The sequence below is a fragment of the Rhinolophus sinicus genome, linkage group LG06 (assembly GCF_036562045.2).
Source record: "Rhinolophus sinicus isolate RSC01 linkage group LG06, ASM3656204v1, whole genome shotgun sequence".
Lineage (NCBI taxonomy): Eukaryota > Metazoa > Chordata > Mammalia > Chiroptera > Rhinolophidae > Rhinolophus > Rhinolophus sinicus.
Window position 1 is genome coordinate 143,323,944 of NC_133756.1, and position 21,110 is coordinate 143,345,053.

The following is a 21,110-nucleotide window of genomic DNA, read 5'->3' on the forward strand; positions in this document are numbered from 1 at the left end:
AGTCCTGGAGCTCTAATATAGAGCATCATGACTGCAGTCAAAATACTGTGGTATTACTTGAAAGTTGCTGAGGGACAAGGTCTTAAATGTCTTCACCACAAAAAATGATAATTCTAGGAACATCATAGGAATTTAAGTGATATGACATTGCAGTGTTTACATGAGAAAATATTAAAACAGTAAGGATGTCCGTAATTTCAAGTTCATAAGAGTGTGGTTTGTACCTTGAAAAGTACTCCTTCAGGGAAAGGCAGAACTGTTACGTTCATAGAAGGATAATTGCATGGAAAAATCTAGTAAAACCACAGTTTACCTCGAACTTCATGAGAAAAGAATATTTTAAGAAAAACTCCTCATGTTTACTGCAAGCATTGTCCAAGTTTTAAATTGCAGGTCCAGTGCTACTCTGAATGCCTTGGACAACCTTCATGTATCACTAGTGTTGTCAACTTGTTTACTGTGTGCCTTCATTCACTCATCCATGATGCTCTCTTGGGGACCCATCCCTACTTATACACCACATGCCTAGGTGATTGTGAGCCCCACCCGCAACCTACCTGAGGAGACCAGGGCTAAGCACTGATCTGAAGACAGCCTACCTGTAGGTGAATGAAACTGCCTGCACAAAAATCAGCTTGGCCAATCAAATTCTATATAGAAAAATCTAAATTATGAGGGAGCAACAACTAAGAAAATAGAGAAACCAGTCTGTAGAGAAGGGCATGAAATAGACTGCAGCAAGCAGCAGAGATGTGATGAGACATCTGTGTGATTTGGGAGATGATGTAGTACTGATCTCTAGAGCAGCTGCTAGCTTTCTCCTCTCAAACCTTATGGAGCCTTGCAGTGAACTCCCTTTACCTTGAGGTAATTTGAGTTTCCAGTACTTGCAGTCAAAAATCAAACTGGAACATGGGTCAGTATGTTTTTAATATTTAAAAGAAACGATTCAAAATATGTCAAAAGATTGTAAGTAAGCCATTCCAAGTCAAATAGTAGTTTTGGTATTGTCACAGTGTCTTCTCCACATGCAAAAATTGTTTATATTAATCCAAGGAAGGTACGACACTCTCACTAGGGGTCTGGGGGTTGGGGACAGATCTTGCTAGGGAGGTTGTTCTATTCCGGCTGTATCTTAGAATCACTGGGGAAGCTGAACAGTTCTCACCTGGCATCACCCACCAGTTTCAGATGATAGTTTTAGAAGCTCTCCCCTCCCACAAAAGATTCTAAGGTGTAGTCAGAATTGAGAACCACTGTTTTTAAAGTTTTCTTTTCCCTCCTAAAAATGAATCCTCATCTGAGGACTTGTGTGTGTGTATTTAAGGAAAAATACTTTAGTATGTTAGTGAATGGTTTGAGGGTGTTGTATTGCACTCAGCCTTCAATATTTTAGGAATAACTGCCTACATGTGATCTATTTAGAAGTGTTTGAAAGCACTAATTCCACTTCATCTTGTTTTCTTCTAGTTATTTAAACATAAAAAGTATATAAGCTGGGCGGTTGGTTGGCTCAGTTGGTTAGAACGCAGTGCTCATAACACCAAGGTCACCGGTTCGCTTCCCACCTGGGCCAGTGAGCTGCGCCCTCCACAACTAGATTGAAAACGACTTGACTTGGAGCTGATGGGTCCTGGAAAAACACACTGTTCCCCAATATTCCCCAATTAAAACAAAAAGTATATAAGCTACAAGTAGGAGAAAATTATTACCTTCATTCTGTTTAAGGCATACATGATTTATGCTCCTCAGTCTTAAAGCATTTTTACAAATGAACAATTAAGAGTGATGTAACTTTTACTTTTAACGATTAGGCACAAAAACTATTTCTATTCGTGTAGTTTATCTTACTGTTACAAACTGAGAAGAGCATGGTTTGCTTGGAGCATCAACTAGTCGTCCTGCCCATATTGACGGCCCCCACTACCTGGTAGGGAGGGAGATGAGGCTCCAAAAAGAGCTTGTCTTGACGTAATATTAATTTTCCTTTCCAGAACACAGACGGAACATAAAATGCTTGGAGAGCTCACTGTGTTTATGAACCCGACCTCAACCCTCATGGGAACCGTTTTCTCCTTGCCTTCGTCTTTTCAAGGCTAAAGTCTCGCTGTTCCTATCGACAAAGTGTAGCAGCCCCTTAAATAAATCTAAGAGATGATCCCCAAATCAAACCTAGTCTGTGCCATTAAAAATGAGGCTTGGCTATCCAGATGGCGAGCATGACTTTTTAACAGCCAAAATGAGGGGAGGAGAAGAAACTACATGCCGCTACTAAACATGAAGTAATATTTAAATTTGAAAACCTGGGCGGGTAAGGCTATGAACGAGGTTGCGAAAAGGCGACCTCCCCTTTCCTTCACTTGCCTGACGCCGCACCTCCTCCACCTCGCGCTCCTCTCCGGCCGCCTGCTCTGGCCCTAGCGCCCTGTGGCGAGCTCCCCGCGTCGTCGCCCACCTTTCCGAACGGAAACATGACACCGCCCTGCGTGGGGCGGGCACTTCCAGGCGCCGAGCCACCGCCCACTGGGCCCCGCTCCGCCGGGCAGGGAGCCTCCCCTCCCGCCTCTCCGTACGGAAACATGGCGCCTCCCAGCTGGAGCCACGCCTCCCGCCTTTCCGTACGGAAACATGGCACCGCCCCCCAGGGCGGTCGCCTCCAGGTTACGAGGTACCTCATCCTTCCCTACGCGGAGGGGCGGCAGAGGTTGGCCGTTACCCACCCGAGGCGGGTGGGCAGGACGGCGAGAGATTTGGCCTCTGAGGGGCAGAGGCTGAACGGCCCGGCCCTCCGCGCCACCGGGCCCCGCCTGATTCCCCGCCCCAGCGGCAGGAGGGAGAACGCCGACTCCGCGGCAGTTGAGGGATGGGGACGCGGAGGCTGGCAATCCTGCGAGATCCGCACGGGTAACACGAGGTCGAAATCATTGTCATGTCTTCGCCTTTTCCCGTCGGGTCGGGTCCCGGTGATGTTGGGTGGAGGCGAGGAAGAGGCAGGGACAGCGATCGGATTGAGGTTTAGCGCGGCCTTTGTCCCACCCCTCGAGGCCCTCCTCCAGGCGCGCCCCGCTTCCATCGCTTGCTCTCGGCTGGGCCACTCCCTCGCCGGTCCAAACAGTTGTTTACAACGGAATCTGGAGGCTGGGAGTGAGTGGCACTGAGTGCCAGAGAAAGTGATTCCCGGCCTCGGTGGACAGAGCCCCTTTTGCTGAAAGACCTTTTCTACTGGGGAGTCGCCTGTGTCCACCTTGGGCCCTTCGCGAAGCTCAGACAGTGTTCACCGCAAGTGCGAGGATCCTCCTACCCACGGTTGCCGTTTTGGGGATAGCGGGAGTTGGTGATTGTTGAATGAATGAGCACACTGTAAGTAATTAAATGGTTCCTCGCTGCATCCTATAGCCCTGTAACTATAGTTACCATTCGTGGGAAGCCCATTGTGTGCCATCTGTTGTTATGCATGCTCTGTCGTTTAAACTTACCCCGAACCGAAGAGGTAGGTTAGATGCATTTTAGAGATGAGGAAGCTGGAGTTACACAGCTAGTAAAGAGCCAGAATTGGAAGCCATGTATATCTGAGACCAACGCCCATCCCTCCCACATACACTGACATCACAGAGATGACACAGCCATCAACAGTCCTTGGTGGGTTTGTGTTTGGTGGATATACGTATAGAGCATATGTGGGGAATATGGTTGGTCTTGGCCCTTAAGAAGTTAAAAATCTAGGTGAAGAGATTTTTAAAAATAAAAACTAGCAATTTTACAATCGGGCCCCAACCCATCTTTTCATCTTCATTACCTGCCACTTGTTCTTTACTTCTACTCATTTTCCTGAGCCTTCCCTTATACTCTGAGTAAAGTGGCTCCCTTTTCACTTCTTCTCCCTCTCCAGACACTTTTTAATTAGGTAAAATCCTATCTTTTTAAAAAAGACCAGCTCAAATGTCACCTTTACTGGGAAGGTTATCCCACCCTCCTTCCAGGCAGAATTAGTTTCTCCCTCTGCTATATTCCCGTAGTGATCTCATAATGCCATTAAAGCTTAAGTTTCACTGTGTTTCTTATAAGCATGTCTTCTCTCCCCCTCTAGACCATGCCTTTTCATCTTTCTATTCCTATTTAAGTAAGCATGTTTTGAATTGGATTTCAGGCAAGAATGAATGCCAGATGTCTAGTAACCACTCCTACAGTAGTTCAGAGAAAGGTGCAAATACTGGTGAGGTTGGGGAGGTGTCCTGGGAGGAGCTTGGACTAGAGCCAGTCTTAAAGGATGGGTTAGTTTACTTCCCAGCGTATTAGAGACCTGGAATTCCTGCCTTTTCTCCTCACTGCACAGAATGAGTTACTTCATCCTTTCTGAGCTCATTCCCAGCATGTGAAGAGGATAAAATTAGAAGTGTTTTTGTCCTTTCTCATAGAATATGCTGGTAATGTTACATTTTGGATCTTGGAGCATTCCCAGAGCCAAATAGGATTTATGACAGAGAAGAGATGTGTGTCTAGAGTGGGATGTTGGAAGGTAAAGGGGTTCTGCATTAAAGCAACTTTCATATTAATAATACAGGCCTGAAAATGTCAATTCTATTTAATGGAAGTATCTGAAATTTCAGATAATTATATCAAGTAATTCTTCTCTAATGTGTAGAAGAGAGTCTGCCAAGCCTGAAAGCAGTAGACATTTCTTTTGATCCCTGGATTATCTCCCAGGTGTATTATAAAGTCTAATTAGTGTTTATGAACATGTTTTGTGATCTTAAAGTGCTAATAGTACAAATGCTAATTATTTTTTGTAGTATAAATGCAGAAACATTGTCTTTCATCTCCCTTAATTGAAAACACTTCAAGAATAGAGAACCCTAAACCTAGAGGGGAAAAAAACCACAACTTGACAAAAACTTTTATGGTAAATCAGAGGTTATTATTCCGGGTCTTTATTAACTGGCCCAAACCAATGTGTTAAGCGTTTTTCCTATTGTAATCAGCAAGTTGAAAAAAAAAAGAAAAAAAGAAAAAAGAAAACCACATATCTTATGGTTATTTGCAACTTCCTGCCTTACTCACCATCTTTTCCTGCTGACTGGCAAGAAGTTAATAAAAGTATTTGCCCTACACATTTTTCTTGAATGCTTCATAAGACTGTACCTTCTGTCATCCCCAGGTATCTTATTCATATAATAGGAACAGGGAACCAACTCCTCTGTCCAGTATATTCACTTGGAAGCTAAATTAAAAGCATCATTCCAAAGAGTTTTCCTATCATTTCTCAGGAATGAAAGTGAAGAATTTAAGAATTCAATTACTCTTTGATTAAAATAGAAGCAGGCAATTTATAGAGTTTTCTTTGAACAATTTAAGGCCCTGTGTTCTTGTGACATGGTACTCAGGAGGAATGGGACAAAAATATTCATACTAGTTACTTTCTGTCTGAGGTACAAGTCCATAAATGTGATAAATTGGAAGTGTCATTTTACACGTATCTGTTTAATCATGGAAGTAGAATATTATAGCTGGATACTTAGCAAGCCCATTTATTTTATAGATGACAAAACTGAAACCCAAAGAGATTAAATGATTTGCCAGTCATACTGATGGAGCTAGAATATTTTGGTTCATTATTTTTTTCTTTCCTAGGAAAGTGAATAAATTTAATTGAAAATGTCTGAAAATCTTGACATGTCTAATATAAAAGAAGCAGAAAAATCAAAAGCAAATGATTCTGAGCAAGGCCTTGAAGATGCTGTGGAAGGTTCTGATGAAGCTTTACAGAAAAAAATAAAATCGGGCTCTCCTAGCACCCAAAGAGTGCAAAGACCTCACTGTAAGCAAAATTGACTTTGGTTAGAAACAGTAGTATCATTATTTTCAGATGATTTTTTTTTTTTATTAGGCTTCCTTGTACATGTGGCCTTGAGCTAGGTTCCAGTAATTATGATAACATTGCCAATAATTAGCGTTTAAGAATAGCAACAGTTTCTAGTCACTTGAGGGTTTTCAATTGCCTGAAAAATTAAAATTTTGGAATAATTTCCAGAATGTTCCTGTTTCCTCCAGCCTCAGTGACATTCCAATTTCTCTGAAGTGTTATGAGAAATAGGAGGGTGGAGTACAAATTGCAGCTTTAATTAAAAGAGTGTTTGAAAAGTCTGAGGCAGGTTCCAGCCAGGACTGTGCTTGTACAGGTTGAAAAAGGGGGGTTTTGAATGTAAGTTCACCACACCCTAACTTCACTGCCTGGGGGCTTAGTTCCCACGAGGTTGAGGGCATTCAGTTTGCTGAAGTGTGTGATGGAGTCATTTCAGATCCCTGGCAGGGAGCAAGCCTCTTAGATGAAGGTATGGCAGTTTCCCCACAAATTCCCAGCAGTTGCCCCAACTCATGTCTTTTATTAAGAATGCTTAAGTTTTCTGAAGTGAGTCCAAAAATGAAAGTTTTAAGAGAGTCTCATAGTCTAAGAATGTCAGTGCTGATGTTATCTCTTTAAAGTGTAGGTGATCAGTAATTCTTCATATTTGGAAGAAGTACAAACATTTTTGGGTTTTAGGTGTGCTTCTTTTAAAACCATCGAAGCCCTCCCCAGGTAATTTATTAGTCAATGTAGTGTTCTTATAGCAAATATTAGTGGAGTCCGTTTTATTGTGGTTTATTATCACATAGATTTTTTTTTTTTTTTTTTTTTTTTTTTATTTTATTTTATTGGGGAAGGGGAACAGGACTTTATTGGGGAACAATGGTCAAATTGTTGTTCTTTCAATCTTAGTTGTGGAGGGTTCTGTTCAGCTTCAAGTTGTTGTCCTTTCAGTCTTAGTTGTGGAGGGCGCAGCTCAGCTCCAGGTCCAGTTGCCGTTGCTAGTTGCAGGGGGCACAGCCCACCATCCCTTGCAGGAGTCGAGGCATTGAACTGGCAACCTTGTGGTTGAGAGCCCGCGCTCCAACCAACAACTGGGCCATCCGGGAGCTCAGCGGCAGCTCAGCTCAAGGTGCCGTGTTCAATTTTAGTTGCAGGGGGCGCTGCCCACCATCCCTTGCGGGACTCGAGGAATCGAACTGGCAACCTTGTGGTTGAGAGCCCATGCTCCAACCAACAACTGAGCCATCCGGGAGGCAGCTCAGCTCAAGGTGCCGTGTTCAATCTTAGTTGCAGGGGGCAGAGCCCACCATCCCTTGTGGGACTCGAGGAATTGAACTGGCAACCTTGTGGTTGAGAGCCCACTGGCCCATGTGGGAATCGAACCGGCAGCCTTCGGAGTTAGGAGCATGGAGCTCTAACTGCCTGAGCCACCGGGCCGGCCCCCTATCACATAGATTTTGATAAATACACTGCTAGGTCAAATTGTGTTAGGGAAACATGTTGTTAATAACAATCTATCAGGTATGTGCTAGGCCTTGTCTCTAAGATGTATAGTTAGAAAGCTTCTGTTTTCTCCTTTTTTAAATAAGGAAAATAACACTTACCTCTTAGGGTGGTTTTAAAGATTAAATGAATTCAAGTAAAGCACTTAGAACAAAATAAATGCTCAATAAACATTGGTTGTTAATATTACTGTTATTACTACTGTAATACATTAGTTGTTGATGCTACTAACATGTCATGTGTTGCATCTAAAGATACCAGGACTGGTTGCTGTAATGTGGATGTAGCTGGCTAATGTGATAATTTTATCACCTACAGTTGCTGATAAAGGAGGACCTTCACACAATAAAACAGAGTCCACTAATGTTTGCTATAAGAACACTTCAGTCATTCTTTGATTCCTGGTCTTGCCTTTGGCATCCTGTCAGTCTAATGGCATGACTTCCAATTAATGTCAAGCTGGACCACATTAGCTGAAATTCTACGTAGTTATGCCCTTAAGGCAAGACTACTTATCCTGGGACCCATGATTGAGTGTTAGGGGATCCAGGAACAGCCAAACAAGTATATCAACATTTGTGTGTATATGCATTTTTCTAGGATGAAGGTCATGGAAGATTTCATTAAATTCTCATAGAGGTTCATACCAAAATGAAGTTTAAAATGAATGCCCTAAAATGTTATTTCTGGCTTTCTTGTCCTTTCTCCTTGTAGTAATAGGTAGGTACAGGGCTGTGGGCCACAATGGTAAAGCTAAGACCCCAGAGTTGGGGGTTCAGTTCACGAGGCATCACTGCCCATGCGGAGCATAGATAAGAACTTACAAAGTATGAAATTAACTGCAGATATTTCTCCAAAACTGTGTAAATGTATAGCTGATGAGTTTAAAGTAACTCTAAAATCACATCTGGAATTCTACAAATTAAAATGCAAATAGCAAAAAGATAACCTTTAGCCTTGCAAATTATAATAGAGAGTAATATTTTAAGGGTAGAATTGCCATTGATAACTGTGTTATTGTGATTTATGATAAGAAATATATATTTGGTCTTTGTCCCATTTCTGGCACAGAGCTCCTAAAACCATTGGAATTTTCTAAGTGATGAGATCTATAAAGGTGTCTTCTGTTAGTGAGGTGACTTTTGGAAAGCATCTAGGGAACCTAAGGATGGGAGCTGTCGCCAGGGGACACAACCATGTGATTGGAGGGTTGGAACTTTCAGTCCCACCCACCCCACCACTCCATCTCCAAGGACGGGAAAGGGGCTGGAGGTTTCATCAATCTCCAATGGCCAGTGATTTAATCAATCATGCCTATGTAATGAAGCCTCCATAAACCCAAAAGGATGGGGTTCAGAGCACTTCAGAGCATGAATACATGGAGGTACCAGGAGAATGGCAAGCTGACAAGAGAGCATGGAAGCTCCATGCCCTTTCCCCATACCATGCCCTATGCATCTCTTCCATCTGGCTGTTCCTGAGTTATATCCTTTTATAATAAACCAGTCATCTAGTAAGTAAAACATTTCTCTGAGTTCTGTGAGCTGCTCTAGCAAATTAGTTGAACCCAAGAAGGGGGATGTTGAAACTTCCAATCCATAGCCAGTTGGTCAGAAGCAGAGGTGACAACATGGACTTTTGACCATTGTCTGAAGGGGTGTGGGCAGTCTTGTAGGTCTGAGCCCTTAACCTGTGGAATTTGATGCTATCTCCAGGTAGGTAGTGTCAGAATTGAGTTGAATTGTAGGACATCCAGCTGGTGTTCAAGAATTGCATGGTGGTAAAGGGAAAAAACCCTCACCCCCCACCCCACGTTGGAATTTGAATGCAGAGCTATTAGTAACTGATGCAGAATATTGAAAAAGCAAAAATACCTGGCTTATAAGAGTTTGTTTGCACTGATCTGAAGTGGTGATTTGATTCTAAAAGGTGATCTGTTCTTTATGTGTACCCCTATGTTCATTGCAGCATTATTTACAATAGCCAAGATGTGGAAACAACCTAAGTGTCCATTGACAATTAATGGATAAAGAAGATGGTGTGTGTGTGTGTGTGTGTGTGTGTGTGTGTGTGTGTGTATTCAGCCATAAAAAAGGTGAAATCCTGCCATTTGTGACAACATGGATGGACCTTGAAGATATTATGCTAAATGAAATATGTCGTACAGAAAAAAACAGATACTGTATAGTTTCGCTTATATGTGGAATAAAAACCAAACCAAAACAAATGAACCCACGAAAACCAAAAACAAACTCATAGAGGCAGACAACAGATCAGTGGTCACCAGAGGTGAAGGAGAGTAGAGGGAGAGTGAAACAGGTAAATTAAAGGTAGTCAGTTATAGGGTGACAGATGGAAACTAGACTTGTGGTGGATGCAGTATATACAGATGTCAAATTATAATGTTATAAACCAATGTTACCTCAAAAAATAAATTTTTAGAAATAAAAAATAAATAAAAAGTAGAATACGATCTGTTGTTTTAATACAGAGATCCTTAGGCCAAGGATCAGTCAACTGTCACTTGATGTTTCCTATAAGATCTACTTCCATATACTTTAATTCTCTATTCACAGAGCACCTTCTGCTCTAGTGTTTAATGACCTAGTTGATGAGTAAACAGATGCCATATTCAAATATGAAACATCAATTGTTATTCTAGCTAGTATTTCCCATTTAGCATTTTGGTTTATTTAGTCAGATACTTGTACGGTTAATTAATAGATCCCAGTCATCCTTAGATAAATGGATGACACTGAGTTCTTACAGTTCTGAAGTGCATGACTAGACTTTGAATTATGATGTCTCTATATTCAATCAATCAGTTAGTGTTTATTGAGTGTATACTGTATATCAGGGATCCAGCTGTGAACCAGACACTCAAGGTCTCTGTCCTCATGGAGTTTGCAGTCTAGTGAGGAAGGCAGATTAACAAGCAATTTCCACACAGTGTAGTAAGTTCTATGGATAAGCTTTGCCCTTGGTTCACTATACTCACTCTATATTGGCTGCTTAGGTGACATTTGCCATCTCCATAAATGTCCATCTACTTGTGTGAATAGAAGCATCTCTTTAGAGTGTGTAGATTTCTCAGATCCCAGAACATCTGAGTAAAGAAATGTAGAGAGTGACCATTCTATGTTAGACCTTCACTTTATTTTAGAATCTGTTTGCCAATGGGCATGTTTAACAGTGTGGTTTTCAGTTTCTCTAATAGGCTGTAAGTACACAAATGCTATAACAGAATTTAGCAACAGCTTAGTTCTATATCACGTAGTAAAATAAATTCCAGGGTAACATACACGTAACCTTACCATTTTTCATGGTTCTTATGACAATTCATTCTCTTCACAAGTTGAGGTGAAGCCATATTGTCCAAACAAATGTCACCCCACAACCCTATAATTAGTGTGAAGTGAATAATTCCTGTGTATGTAAATCTATAACATATTTTGATCATATCTTAGAATTGTAGCTTTTATCTTTCTTGATCATGTACCCTCCATTATTAAGTTTGATTTTAAGTAGTCTAACTTGGACAGCTCCTGAAAACTTTCTTCCTGGTGTCTGATATTTTCAGCACATGGTACAAGCTGTTTTGTCCCAGGTATGCCCAAACCACACTTGCCTAGAATTTAGAAGAGTCTCATCTTTCGTGGAACATCCTTCAGTCTTGTTATCTTCTTTTTGCATGTTAAGAAACAATGGCCCTGAATGATTTAAGTGACTTGTTCAAGGTCACATGCAGCAGAGTCTAGAGGAAGCTGATTTTCTTCCTGATAGCCTCTGTCCATTGCATTTCATAACCAGGCAGCGACTGGTCATGCAAAAAACAGTCTTTTTATCATTACCCAAATGCCTGAAAGAACTTGGTGTGTTTCTGTTATTTTTGTAAATTTAAGACGATCACATATTTGAAGATTTTTGCAAAACCAAGGTTAAAACAAAACTTGGAAGCCCTGCTAAGGATCTCTGAATTTCTTTCTAAGAGGTAAGAACTCGATGGAGTTTAATAGCTCCTGATGCTTGATATTAATAAATCACAGTGGAGGTTCCATTTTCTGATAAATGGTAACAGAATACTAGCTTGAAGAAATTTAATAATCATTGTACATACAGCAAATCCCTACTGAGTGCCTTATGATTTTTAATCAACTTTTTTGAGGTATAATTTATATAAAATAAAATTCACCAATTTTACATGTGCAATTTGATGAGTTTTGACAAATACATTTACAGCTGTTACTGCCTCCACAATCATGAGCTGCTAGACCATTTCCATCACCCCCCAAAATTTTCTTGCCCTTGGTAGTGAATCCCCCTCCTCCACCGTCCCTTGGCAATCACTGATCTGCTTTCTGACACTATAATTTTGCCAATCTTATAATTTCATATCAATGGAATGGTACTGTAGATAGTCTTTTATATCTGACTCTTTCACTTGGCACAATGCTTTTAAGATTCATCCATGTTTTTGCAAGTATCAGTAGTTTGTTCCTTTTTTACTGCTGCGCAGTAATCCATTGTATTGTTACACTACAATTTGTTTATCCATTCTGCAGTTGATAGACATTTGAATAGTTCTAGGTTTTGACTGTTATGAATAAAGCTGCTATTAACATTTGAGTACAAGTCTTCTCATGACCATATGTTTTCAGTTTTCTTGGGTAAAGACCTAGGAGTGGGGCTCCTGGATCATATGGTAAGTGTATGGTTTACTTTCTAAGAAACCAAGAGACTGTTTTCCAAAGTGACTACACCATTTTGCATTCCCACTGCTTATGTATGAAAATTGCAGATGTTTCACATCTATGCCAATACTTAGTATGATCAGTCTCTTTAATTTTAACCATCCTAATAGGTGTGTAATGGTATCTCAGTGTGGTTTTAATTTACATTTCCCTGATTTTAAAAGAAAAAACCTACAGTTTTCTACCGGTGTGGGGAAAAACCCAGTCCTTCCTCCTGTTTTATTCCTGTGTGTCTCCTTTACTAGTCGCACAGAATCCTTAACTTCTAGTCACCAAATATATCCCCCTCCCTCTCGCCAAGTAATTCTCTGTGACAGCAGCTGGGTGTCCTACAATTCAACTAAATTCTGACACTGTTTACCTGGAGATCTCACAGGTTAAGGGCTCAATCCTACAAGACTTCCCCCACCCCCTTCAGATGCCAGTTGCAAGCCCAGGTTATCACCTGTGCTTCTGACCAACCAAGTACAGATTGGGGGTTCCAACGACTCCTTCCTTGGATTCAATTACTTTGCTTGAGCATCTCACAGAACTCAGGGAAGCACTTACTTATGTGTACCAGTTTATTAAAGGGTATGATGAAGGATACAGATGAACAGCGAGATGAAGAGATATGTAGGGTGAGATCTGGGAGGATCCCAGGCTCAGGAGCTTCTGTCCCCATGGAGTTGGGGTGTGTTACCCTCCAGCATGGATGTGTTGGCCAATCTGGAAGCTCTCCAAACCCGGTGCTATTGGCGTCTATGGAGGTTATGATCAGTTATTAACTCCATTTCTAGCCCCTCTCCCTCTCTGAGGGACGGGCTGGAAAGTCCAAGCTTCTAATCATGGCGTGGTCTTTCTGGTGACCAGCCCCCATCCAGGAGCCATGCAGGAGCCCATCCAGAGTCACCTCAATAGCACAAAAGATGTTTCTAGGACTCCTTGTCACGTAGGAATTTGCACGAGTTTTAGGAGCTCTGTGCCAGGGATTGGGTCAAAGCCCAAATATTAGGATAGGAGATGCTCCTAGTTATTATCTTTTAGGAAATTACAAGGGTTTTAGGAGTTGTGCCAGGAACCGGGGGCAGAGACCAACATATATATTTTCCGTTATTTCACACTGATGATTAATGATGTTGAGCATCTTTTCATGAGCCTACTGGCCATTTGTATATCTACTTTGGAAAAACGTCTGTTCACATCTTTTGCCCATTTCTTATTGTTTTCTATTATTGAGTTGTAAGAGTTCTTTATATATTAGCTATAAATCCTTTAGCAGATACATGTTTTGTAAATATTTTCTCCTATCTGTGGTATGACTTTTCATTTTCTTAATAGAGTCACAGAACAAAAGTTTTGAGTTTTGATAAAGTCCATTTTATCCGTTTTTTCCTCTTATATTTTGAGCTTTTTGTATCCTATCCAAGAAATTGTGCTTATGTTTTCTCCTAGAAGTTTTATAGTTTTAGCTCTTATATTTAGGCCTGTGGTCCATTTTGAGTTAGTTTTTATTTACCATGTGAGGTAAGTTTTTATTTATCATGTGAGGTAAGGGTCAAGAGTCATTCTTTTACGTACAGATATCTAATTGTTCCAGCACCATTTCATAAAAGAATGAATCTTGCCTTATTAACCACATGTGTGTATCTATTTCTGGATCCTCTGCTCTCAATTGACATATATATTTATATATATATTTTTGTCAATTGACATATGTACATATTTTTGTCAAATTATATATATATATATGTGTGTATACACACACACACACACACACACACACACACACACACACACACACACACACATAGAGAGAGAGAAAGATGACTCAAGGTTTCGATTCAGTGAGCCTGCAGTCTACAAAATTCTTGTGTCACAAACCCTCTCATTTCTTCATTAGTCAGCTTTAGACTTCTTGTATTCTGTCTTTGTATCCTGTACAGGGTAGTGATTTTTAGTTGTTTAAACAGCACCTGGCACCTAAAGTACTCAATGGTCTTTTAATTTGGGGAGATTCATTCATGGCACAGTGTTAATGGTGGAGCAAAATGTAAACTATGCATGACAGCAAAAGAGGAAATCTTAAATTTGGTGTCTCTCTTTTGCAATTAGGATAGACAGGAGGCAAAGGGATCCCTTGATGTATTGGGAAATTGATAGTTTGTAACTTAAATTATTTTTCTAAGTCTTAGTAATCATTTTCCATTGACCTGTCTTAGTAAAAATAAAACAAAACAGGTTTTGAATATTGTAAATGATTTAGGATTCTAAGTTAAAAGAAAACATGAATATGAAATAGGTAAATTTATTGTTTGAAATTGCCAGAATATGTTCATAAATAGATGCATAACCAAAATTATTGGCTAGTACCAAAACCACTGCTTTCTCCTTACTTTAATAGAAATTCTAATCTAGAGAAGCAAATCTCTTACGCTGGGTTTTTGTTACAGCTAGTCCTCCTCGTTTTGTGACTGTAGAAGAACTTCTAGAGACAGCAAAAGGAGTCACTAACATGGTTTTAGCCCATGAAATTATAGTAAATGGAGACTTCAGGATTAAACCTATTGAATTACCAGAAGACAGGTAAAGTGGTTACTGAGTTATTTTGTTTAGTAGAATGCTGTCATTTCCCAGTTCTGGAAATGTTTTCTTCACTTGATGTCACTATATTCAAATACACCTCTCCTTTTGTATGTTGTTGTTAAAAAATATCCCTATACCAAGAATTACTAGAGTTTGAAAGTGGATCAAAGGACCACTGATCCTTCAAAATGTAAACAAAAGGTCTGGAAATCTCCTGTGGAAATCTTTCATGTTAGCTTCTCCCTATTCCACAGGACTTAGCTGCCTCATATTGTTGCATTCATTTTTTGTAACTATCACATTGTACTGTAGTGGTTGGTTTACTTGTGTTCTTCACCAAGTTGTAAACTCTACATACTGCGGGTGCCAAAAAAATGTATACACATGACTTGTATTCATCTTTTGTTATCGGTATATATTATTACAATTTTATTTTATTTTATTTTTTTAATTAAAGTTTATTGGGGTGACAATTGTTAGTAAACTTACATAGATTTTAGGTGTACTATTCTGTAATACATCATCTATATATATCACATTGTTTGTTCACCATGCAGAATCATTTCTCTTTCCATCACCATATATTTGGTCCCCTTTACCCTCACCTACCACCCCCTCCCCCTGAGTATTACAATTTTAATACAGTTTTTTCCTTTCTTAAACTGTGTATACATTTTTTTGGCACCCTCTGTATACAAGGACTATGCATTATTCTCTGTATCCCTAGCATCTGGCATATACCATATTGAATCTAAAACTCTACTGATTGTAAGGTGCACCTTTTAACATGTATTTTCATAAGAAAGAGAAATCATTGCTCATTATAATTGTAAAAGTGCTGTGGGAAACACTGGTATTCTGTTAACAGAGGAGGAGTAATGGATGCTGGGTTGGCAAGCTCTAGTGGGTGCCACAGTAGGCTTCTAAATATGACTGTACAGACATTCCTTACATGCTCTGCAAAGATAGTACTTTTTCATATTAATAATGAAGAATTATTTGTTTTGCTTATGATATAATGACTAGTTTTAATGCGATGTTACATGTAACTTTTACAGTTTGGTAGTTAATTAAGCAATTATCTCATATATCACATGGGAATAGGATATTTTTTAGAAAATAAAGTCCTTCAGCCTGTATACATGCTGAATTATTATGTTAAGCTATTTAAACATAAATATCTTAGGAAACTTGATGGTATCAGGAACTAAAAATTAATAGCTCTGAACTTTCCAATATTCTTTTTATCGTAATGGCACTATTATATGCTATTAATTGGACTAATGTTATCTGTCAAATTAGTTGAAAGTTATTCTATCCAATGAGGTACTTATTGAAACAAATCACTAACTAAAAATAAGGTATATGATTGGTTTAAGTATGTCTGGTAAGTCTTTTATCCAAATTATTTTTAAAATTTCCCACCATAAACCCATAGAATTTGTGCTTTTGAAAGTGATTTGAGGCTCAAAGATTTTCTTTTCTTCTTCCTTTTTCTCATTTGCCTCCAGTTTGGAGAAGAGAGTAAAGGAGATTGTACATAAAGCTTTTTGGGATTGCTTGAGTGTCCAGCTAAGTGATGACCCGCCATCATATGACCATGCCATTAAACTTGTCGGAGAGATCAAAGAGGTGAGTTGAAGAGCAACTTGCGATGCTTTTCTGGTGTGTTAGGCATAGTCATCCTCTCTGTGTTACTGTGCTGGAAGACTTTAAAGAAATCAGAGGATGAAGACGTGAAAGTACTTGCTAAAATGTAGATTGAGACTATTTTAGGCTTAATGCCTTTTTAAAATTTTTAAACAAGCTATGATAACCTGAAGGCATTTCTTTTGTAGATGAAGAAGTTCATATTTTTTAAAAACAGAATTATTAAAACAAAAGTTGTTTTATAAAATATAGGTGATTTATAAAATTTTTAAAAGATATGGACATGTTCAATTAATAATGGTCAAAAAGTGATTCAGCCTATGGGATAGAGGAGGCATTAAGTGGAAGGCAGGGCTGTTTTCGCAGTACTATGGAAGGAGAGATGTATCTATGGAAATTGCCATCTGTGGTTGGTTCACAGGCTTGTGTTAATTAATGCGTTTTCTTTTCTCACTTTTAACAGTTTATTTATGTTGTATCCAGTAATGATTACTACCTAGGGCTTCAGTGGAAACTTAAATAGCTAGTCTCAATGATTTGTAAACATGTGTTTCTGCAGATTTGTTGAATAAGAGATTAAAATATGCATACCATTGTAGTAACAATTGGCAAACCCTTATTTGGGTAGATGTAAATTCCTTTACATTTAATCGAAAATGATGTCTGACTAAGAAACTTTGATTAAACTTGGCTGTCCTCTCTTGTAGACTCTCTTATCTTTCTTGCTGCCTGGTCACACTAGACTGAGAAACCAGATTACGGAAGTCTTGGATCTGGATCTGATAAAACAGCAGGCAGAGAATGCGGCCCTAGACATTTCCAAACTGGCAGAATTCATTATTGGCATGATGGGGACACTGTGTGCACCTGTTCGAGATGAGGAAGTGCAGAAACTAAAGAACATTAAGGAAATAGTGCCCCTTTTCAGGTATGGGAATTGTGTTGAATCACCTACAGTGCACTGAAAATATAGAGCCTATTTTTCAAATTTAGACTTCCTCAAGTGTAGATACTCATGCATTTAAAAAAAAATTTTTTTTAAGCAAGCATTTTATAAAATGTAGAAAAGTTAGCAAGATGGAAAAACATTCACCCATAATTTAAAATTCACCACATGCTGAGTTGGATGCTGTGGCTGATACTGTAATTCTTGCTGAAGAGGAATGCTTGGTGCTGATGTGTTGGCAAGCTGTGTGAGTAGATGACGCCAAACCTGTGGTAGTCTTGTGAGTCTGAATGTTCAGCTGAACCTAAGAAGACCTTCTGGTGGGCATTGCAGGCCTGACTTTTCCTGTTAACATTATACTCTAATCATTTCACTTATTTTTTATTTGAAAGTGTCATTGAGATAATTGTGTATTCACATGGAGTTGTAATAATATAGTATACTTTATCCATTTTCCCCCAATGGTACATTTTGCAAAACTGCAGTATATCACAACTAGAATATTAACACTGGTGGGGCTGGCCGGTGGCTCAGGCTGTTGGAGCTCTGTGCTCCTAACGCCGAAGGCTGCCGGTTCGATTCCCACATGGGCCAGTGGGCTCTCAACCACAAGGTTGCCGGTTCGACTCCTTAACTCCCACAAGGGATAGTGGGCTCCATCCCCTGAAACTAAGATTGAACACGGCACCTTGAGCTGAGCTGCCACTGAGCTCCCAGATGGCTCAGTTGGTTGAAATGCAGGCTCTCAACCACAAGGTTGCCAGTTTGACTCCTGCAAGGATGGTGGGCTGTGCCTCCTGCAACTAACAATGGCAACTGGATCTGGAGTTGAGCTGCGCCCTCCACAACTAAGATTGAAAGGACGACAACTTGACTTGGAAAAAGTCCTGGAAATACACACTGTTCCCCAATAAAGTCCCGTTCGTCTTCCCCAATAAAAATCTTTAAAAAAAAAAAAAAGCTACAAAAAAAAGAATGTTAACATTGGTAAAATCCACTGATCTCACTTAGCTTTCCTGTTTTACTTGTATACATTTTTGTGTGTGTATATTCATTTTTATGAGTTTATCACCTGTGTAAGTTTATGTATCTGCCACCACATTCAAGATACTGAACAGTTCCAACAGCACAAAGATCTCTTGCATTGTCCTTTTATAACCAACTGAAACTATTTTTAAAAACTCCCCATAAGCATTTTCTATGGCTGCAAATTATTCACTTGCATATAATTAACTATTTCTCTGTTAAGATGGACAATTATCTATAATTATTTACTATTTAACCCTGCAGTGAACATCTTTATGCACAGAACTTTTTTCTGTATTTTAGGTTATTTCCTAAATATAGGTTCTTAAAATGCACTGTCAAGTCTGCCCATTGGGTACATTCAGAGTGTGAAACGGCAGTTATGCCACCAGACTTAGAACATAAAACACTCCCTGAAACTAAGAGAGACTAGGGTAAGAGGAGAGGAGAAAGGAGAATTAATTTTCTTTCTTTCCTAGGAAAGTGAATTCACCCACGTGAAAGCAGAGAACGGGTGGTGAGCTCTCTGCCCTTCACCTTGGGTCTTGGGCTCCTTCGGCTCTCTGGGGCTGTCATGAGAGCTGACCCAGAGCCAAGGAACAGCAGTGAGGGGAGCTATGTTTGCTTGGGGGCAAGGGCTAGAGGGATGGGGACAGAAAGCAGCTTACAAATGTGCAGTCTTTTGAAACCATTATTGAAGTTTTTATGTTTCTAAATTTGTTTTTCTTAATCTACTTTCTCATGATTTTTCTAACTTTTCTTGCTACCCTTTCTAACATGAGAAGACAATTTCAAATCTGCTCATCTCTTTTTGTTAAAACTATTTATTTTCCAAGTGCCCAGTTCTAACTCCTTGTATCTCTTTTCTTTTAGGGCAATTTTTTCTGTGTTGGACCTAATGAAAGTCGATATGGCAAACTTTTCTGTCAGCAGCATTAGGCCACATCTCATGCAGCAGTCAGTCGAATACGAAAGGAAGAAGTTTCAAGAGCTTTTGGAGAAGCAGCCAAGTATGTTTAATGTTTGTAGTGCTCTTTTGTTGTCTGTGTTTTTTCATTTTAGTTGCTATAGCTTGTTGCATAACGATATTGTTTTCAAGACAAAACTAAAGGGCGGGCCCAGTGCTCAGGCGGTTAGAGCTCCATGCTCCTAACTCCGAAGGCTGCCAGTTCGATTCCCACATGGGCCAGTGGGCTCTCAACCACAAGGTTGCCAGTTCAGTTCCTTGAGTCCCGCAAGGGATGGTGGGCTCCGCACCCTGCAACTAAGATTGAACACGGCACCTTGACCTGAGCTGCCGCTGAGCTCCCGGATGGCTCACTTGGTTGGAGAGTGTCCTCTCAACCATAAGGTAGCCGGTTCAACTCCCGCAAGGATGGTGGGCTGCGCCCCCTGCAACTAGCAACAGCAACTGGACCTGGAGCTGAGCTGCGCCCTCCACAACTAAGACTGAAAGGACAACAACTTGAAGTTGAATGGCACCCTCCACAACTAAGATTGAAAGGACAACAACTTGACTTGGAAAAAAAAAAAAAGTCCTGGAAGTACACACTGTTCCCCAATAAAGTCCTGTTAAAAAAAAAAACTAAACTAAAATTTAATATGAGAACAGTCTGAATTGAAGACAGAAAAGCACAAGACATTACGACTTGAAAAGAAAATTTAACTGATAAGCAATTGAAGTATACGTAAGATATAAGAATAGAAATTTGAAAGACAAAGAAGTCCTAAATGAAATAAGTTTTTAATAAAGGCACCGGTTTGAGATAAATGGTATGCTTGGCCTTGATTTTAAAAGCATGACGGACTTTTTGTGACCGTTGAATTTACTTTTCTCCCCACTGTGAGGTACATCAAGAAATTTCACTTTGCTTCTGTTTTATATTTAGAAACCTTCTGTTTTCAGACCCAGAAAAAGTCTTATATTTTATAAACTTCTCAGATGACTATAGGAAAAAACATGACTGTGGAATCCAAAACTGTGTTGCATTTCTAGGGTGCTTTTTTGGTCTCTGTATTGGTAGCTGATGTTTTGGGTAAATTCCTGTCTTCAGATCCAATTTATTATGAGTTCTGTTTAGCCTCAAACTTTGCTGGTCATAAGATGAAAATGGTTGTCTCTGGATAGATTGTGTTGTCTGACCAGAAGAGTTCATCCAGCCCCGGAGATGGGGGCCAGGAGGAGAAGGAAAGAGCAGAGGTAGAAGTAGCAGCCCTAGAAGAACAAGATTGGCTAGTGTTTATTACATCAAGGGTGTTATGCGCACTACCATATATACCTTCACACAGTAAGCCTATGAGGTAGGCCTATTCTTAAACCCCATTTTACAGATGTGGACGTAGCTTTTGAGAGATTTTTGACCAGAACTGATTGACTACACAGCTCACTTCCTCAACCAGTATTGTACTGCCCCTCAGGAGACATCCAGGGTTGCCGTTTGATAGGCTGAAGAGCCTTAGTGTGAGAGCCAGATGCAGCCAGGGCCCAGTGAAGGACGACACACAGTCCTTGAGCTGGTCAGAGTTTAGTGCTTATTACTCACAGTTGGTGGGCTACAGAGAATGCTGTCAGCAGAAAGCTGAAGGGAGAGTGAAGCTCAGAACCAAGAGCTTGGTGTGATTCCTGTGTTGACAGAACTAGAGGTGTGTCCTCATGCAACAGTGAGGCGTGAACTCCAGCCCTGGCCTTGGCCGCCCACTGGCTTTAAGGTGGATTCTACTGGCAGAGCTGCAACAGAGTCCAGGACCTGTCAGAGGAACGTTTTGCTTAGATAATGTGGACAGAAACTTCATCTGCTTTCTCTTGTGTCCCTCAGAGTCCCTA

General features: G+C 40.1%; 1 protein-coding gene across 4 annotated transcripts in view; it reads left to right on the forward strand.

Annotated features, from left to right (window-relative positions):
- The first annotated feature begins 2,667 nt into the window (after nt 1-2,667).
- Nucleotides 2,668-21,110, forward strand: part of TCP11L1 (t-complex 11 like 1) — a 31,421-nt gene continuing 12,978 nt past the window's right edge. The window contains exons 1-6 of one of the 4 annotated variants that reach the window (XM_019738577.2): nt 2,668-3,360; nt 5,629-5,815; nt 14,532-14,664; nt 16,176-16,296; nt 17,022-17,242; nt 19,160-19,296. In XM_019738577.2, coding sequence (XP_019594136.1) covers nt 5,653-5,815; nt 14,532-14,664; nt 16,176-16,296; nt 17,022-17,242; nt 19,160-19,296 — 775 coding nt within the window. In that variant the 5' untranslated portion in view covers nt 2,668-3,360; nt 5,629-5,652. Of the gene's footprint in view, nt 3,361-5,628; nt 5,816-14,531; nt 14,665-16,175; nt 16,297-17,021; nt 17,243-19,159; nt 19,297-21,110 lie in introns of those variants that run through there. The other 3 variants (XM_074336188.1, XM_019738579.2, XM_074336189.1) reach the window with 3 other exon arrangements.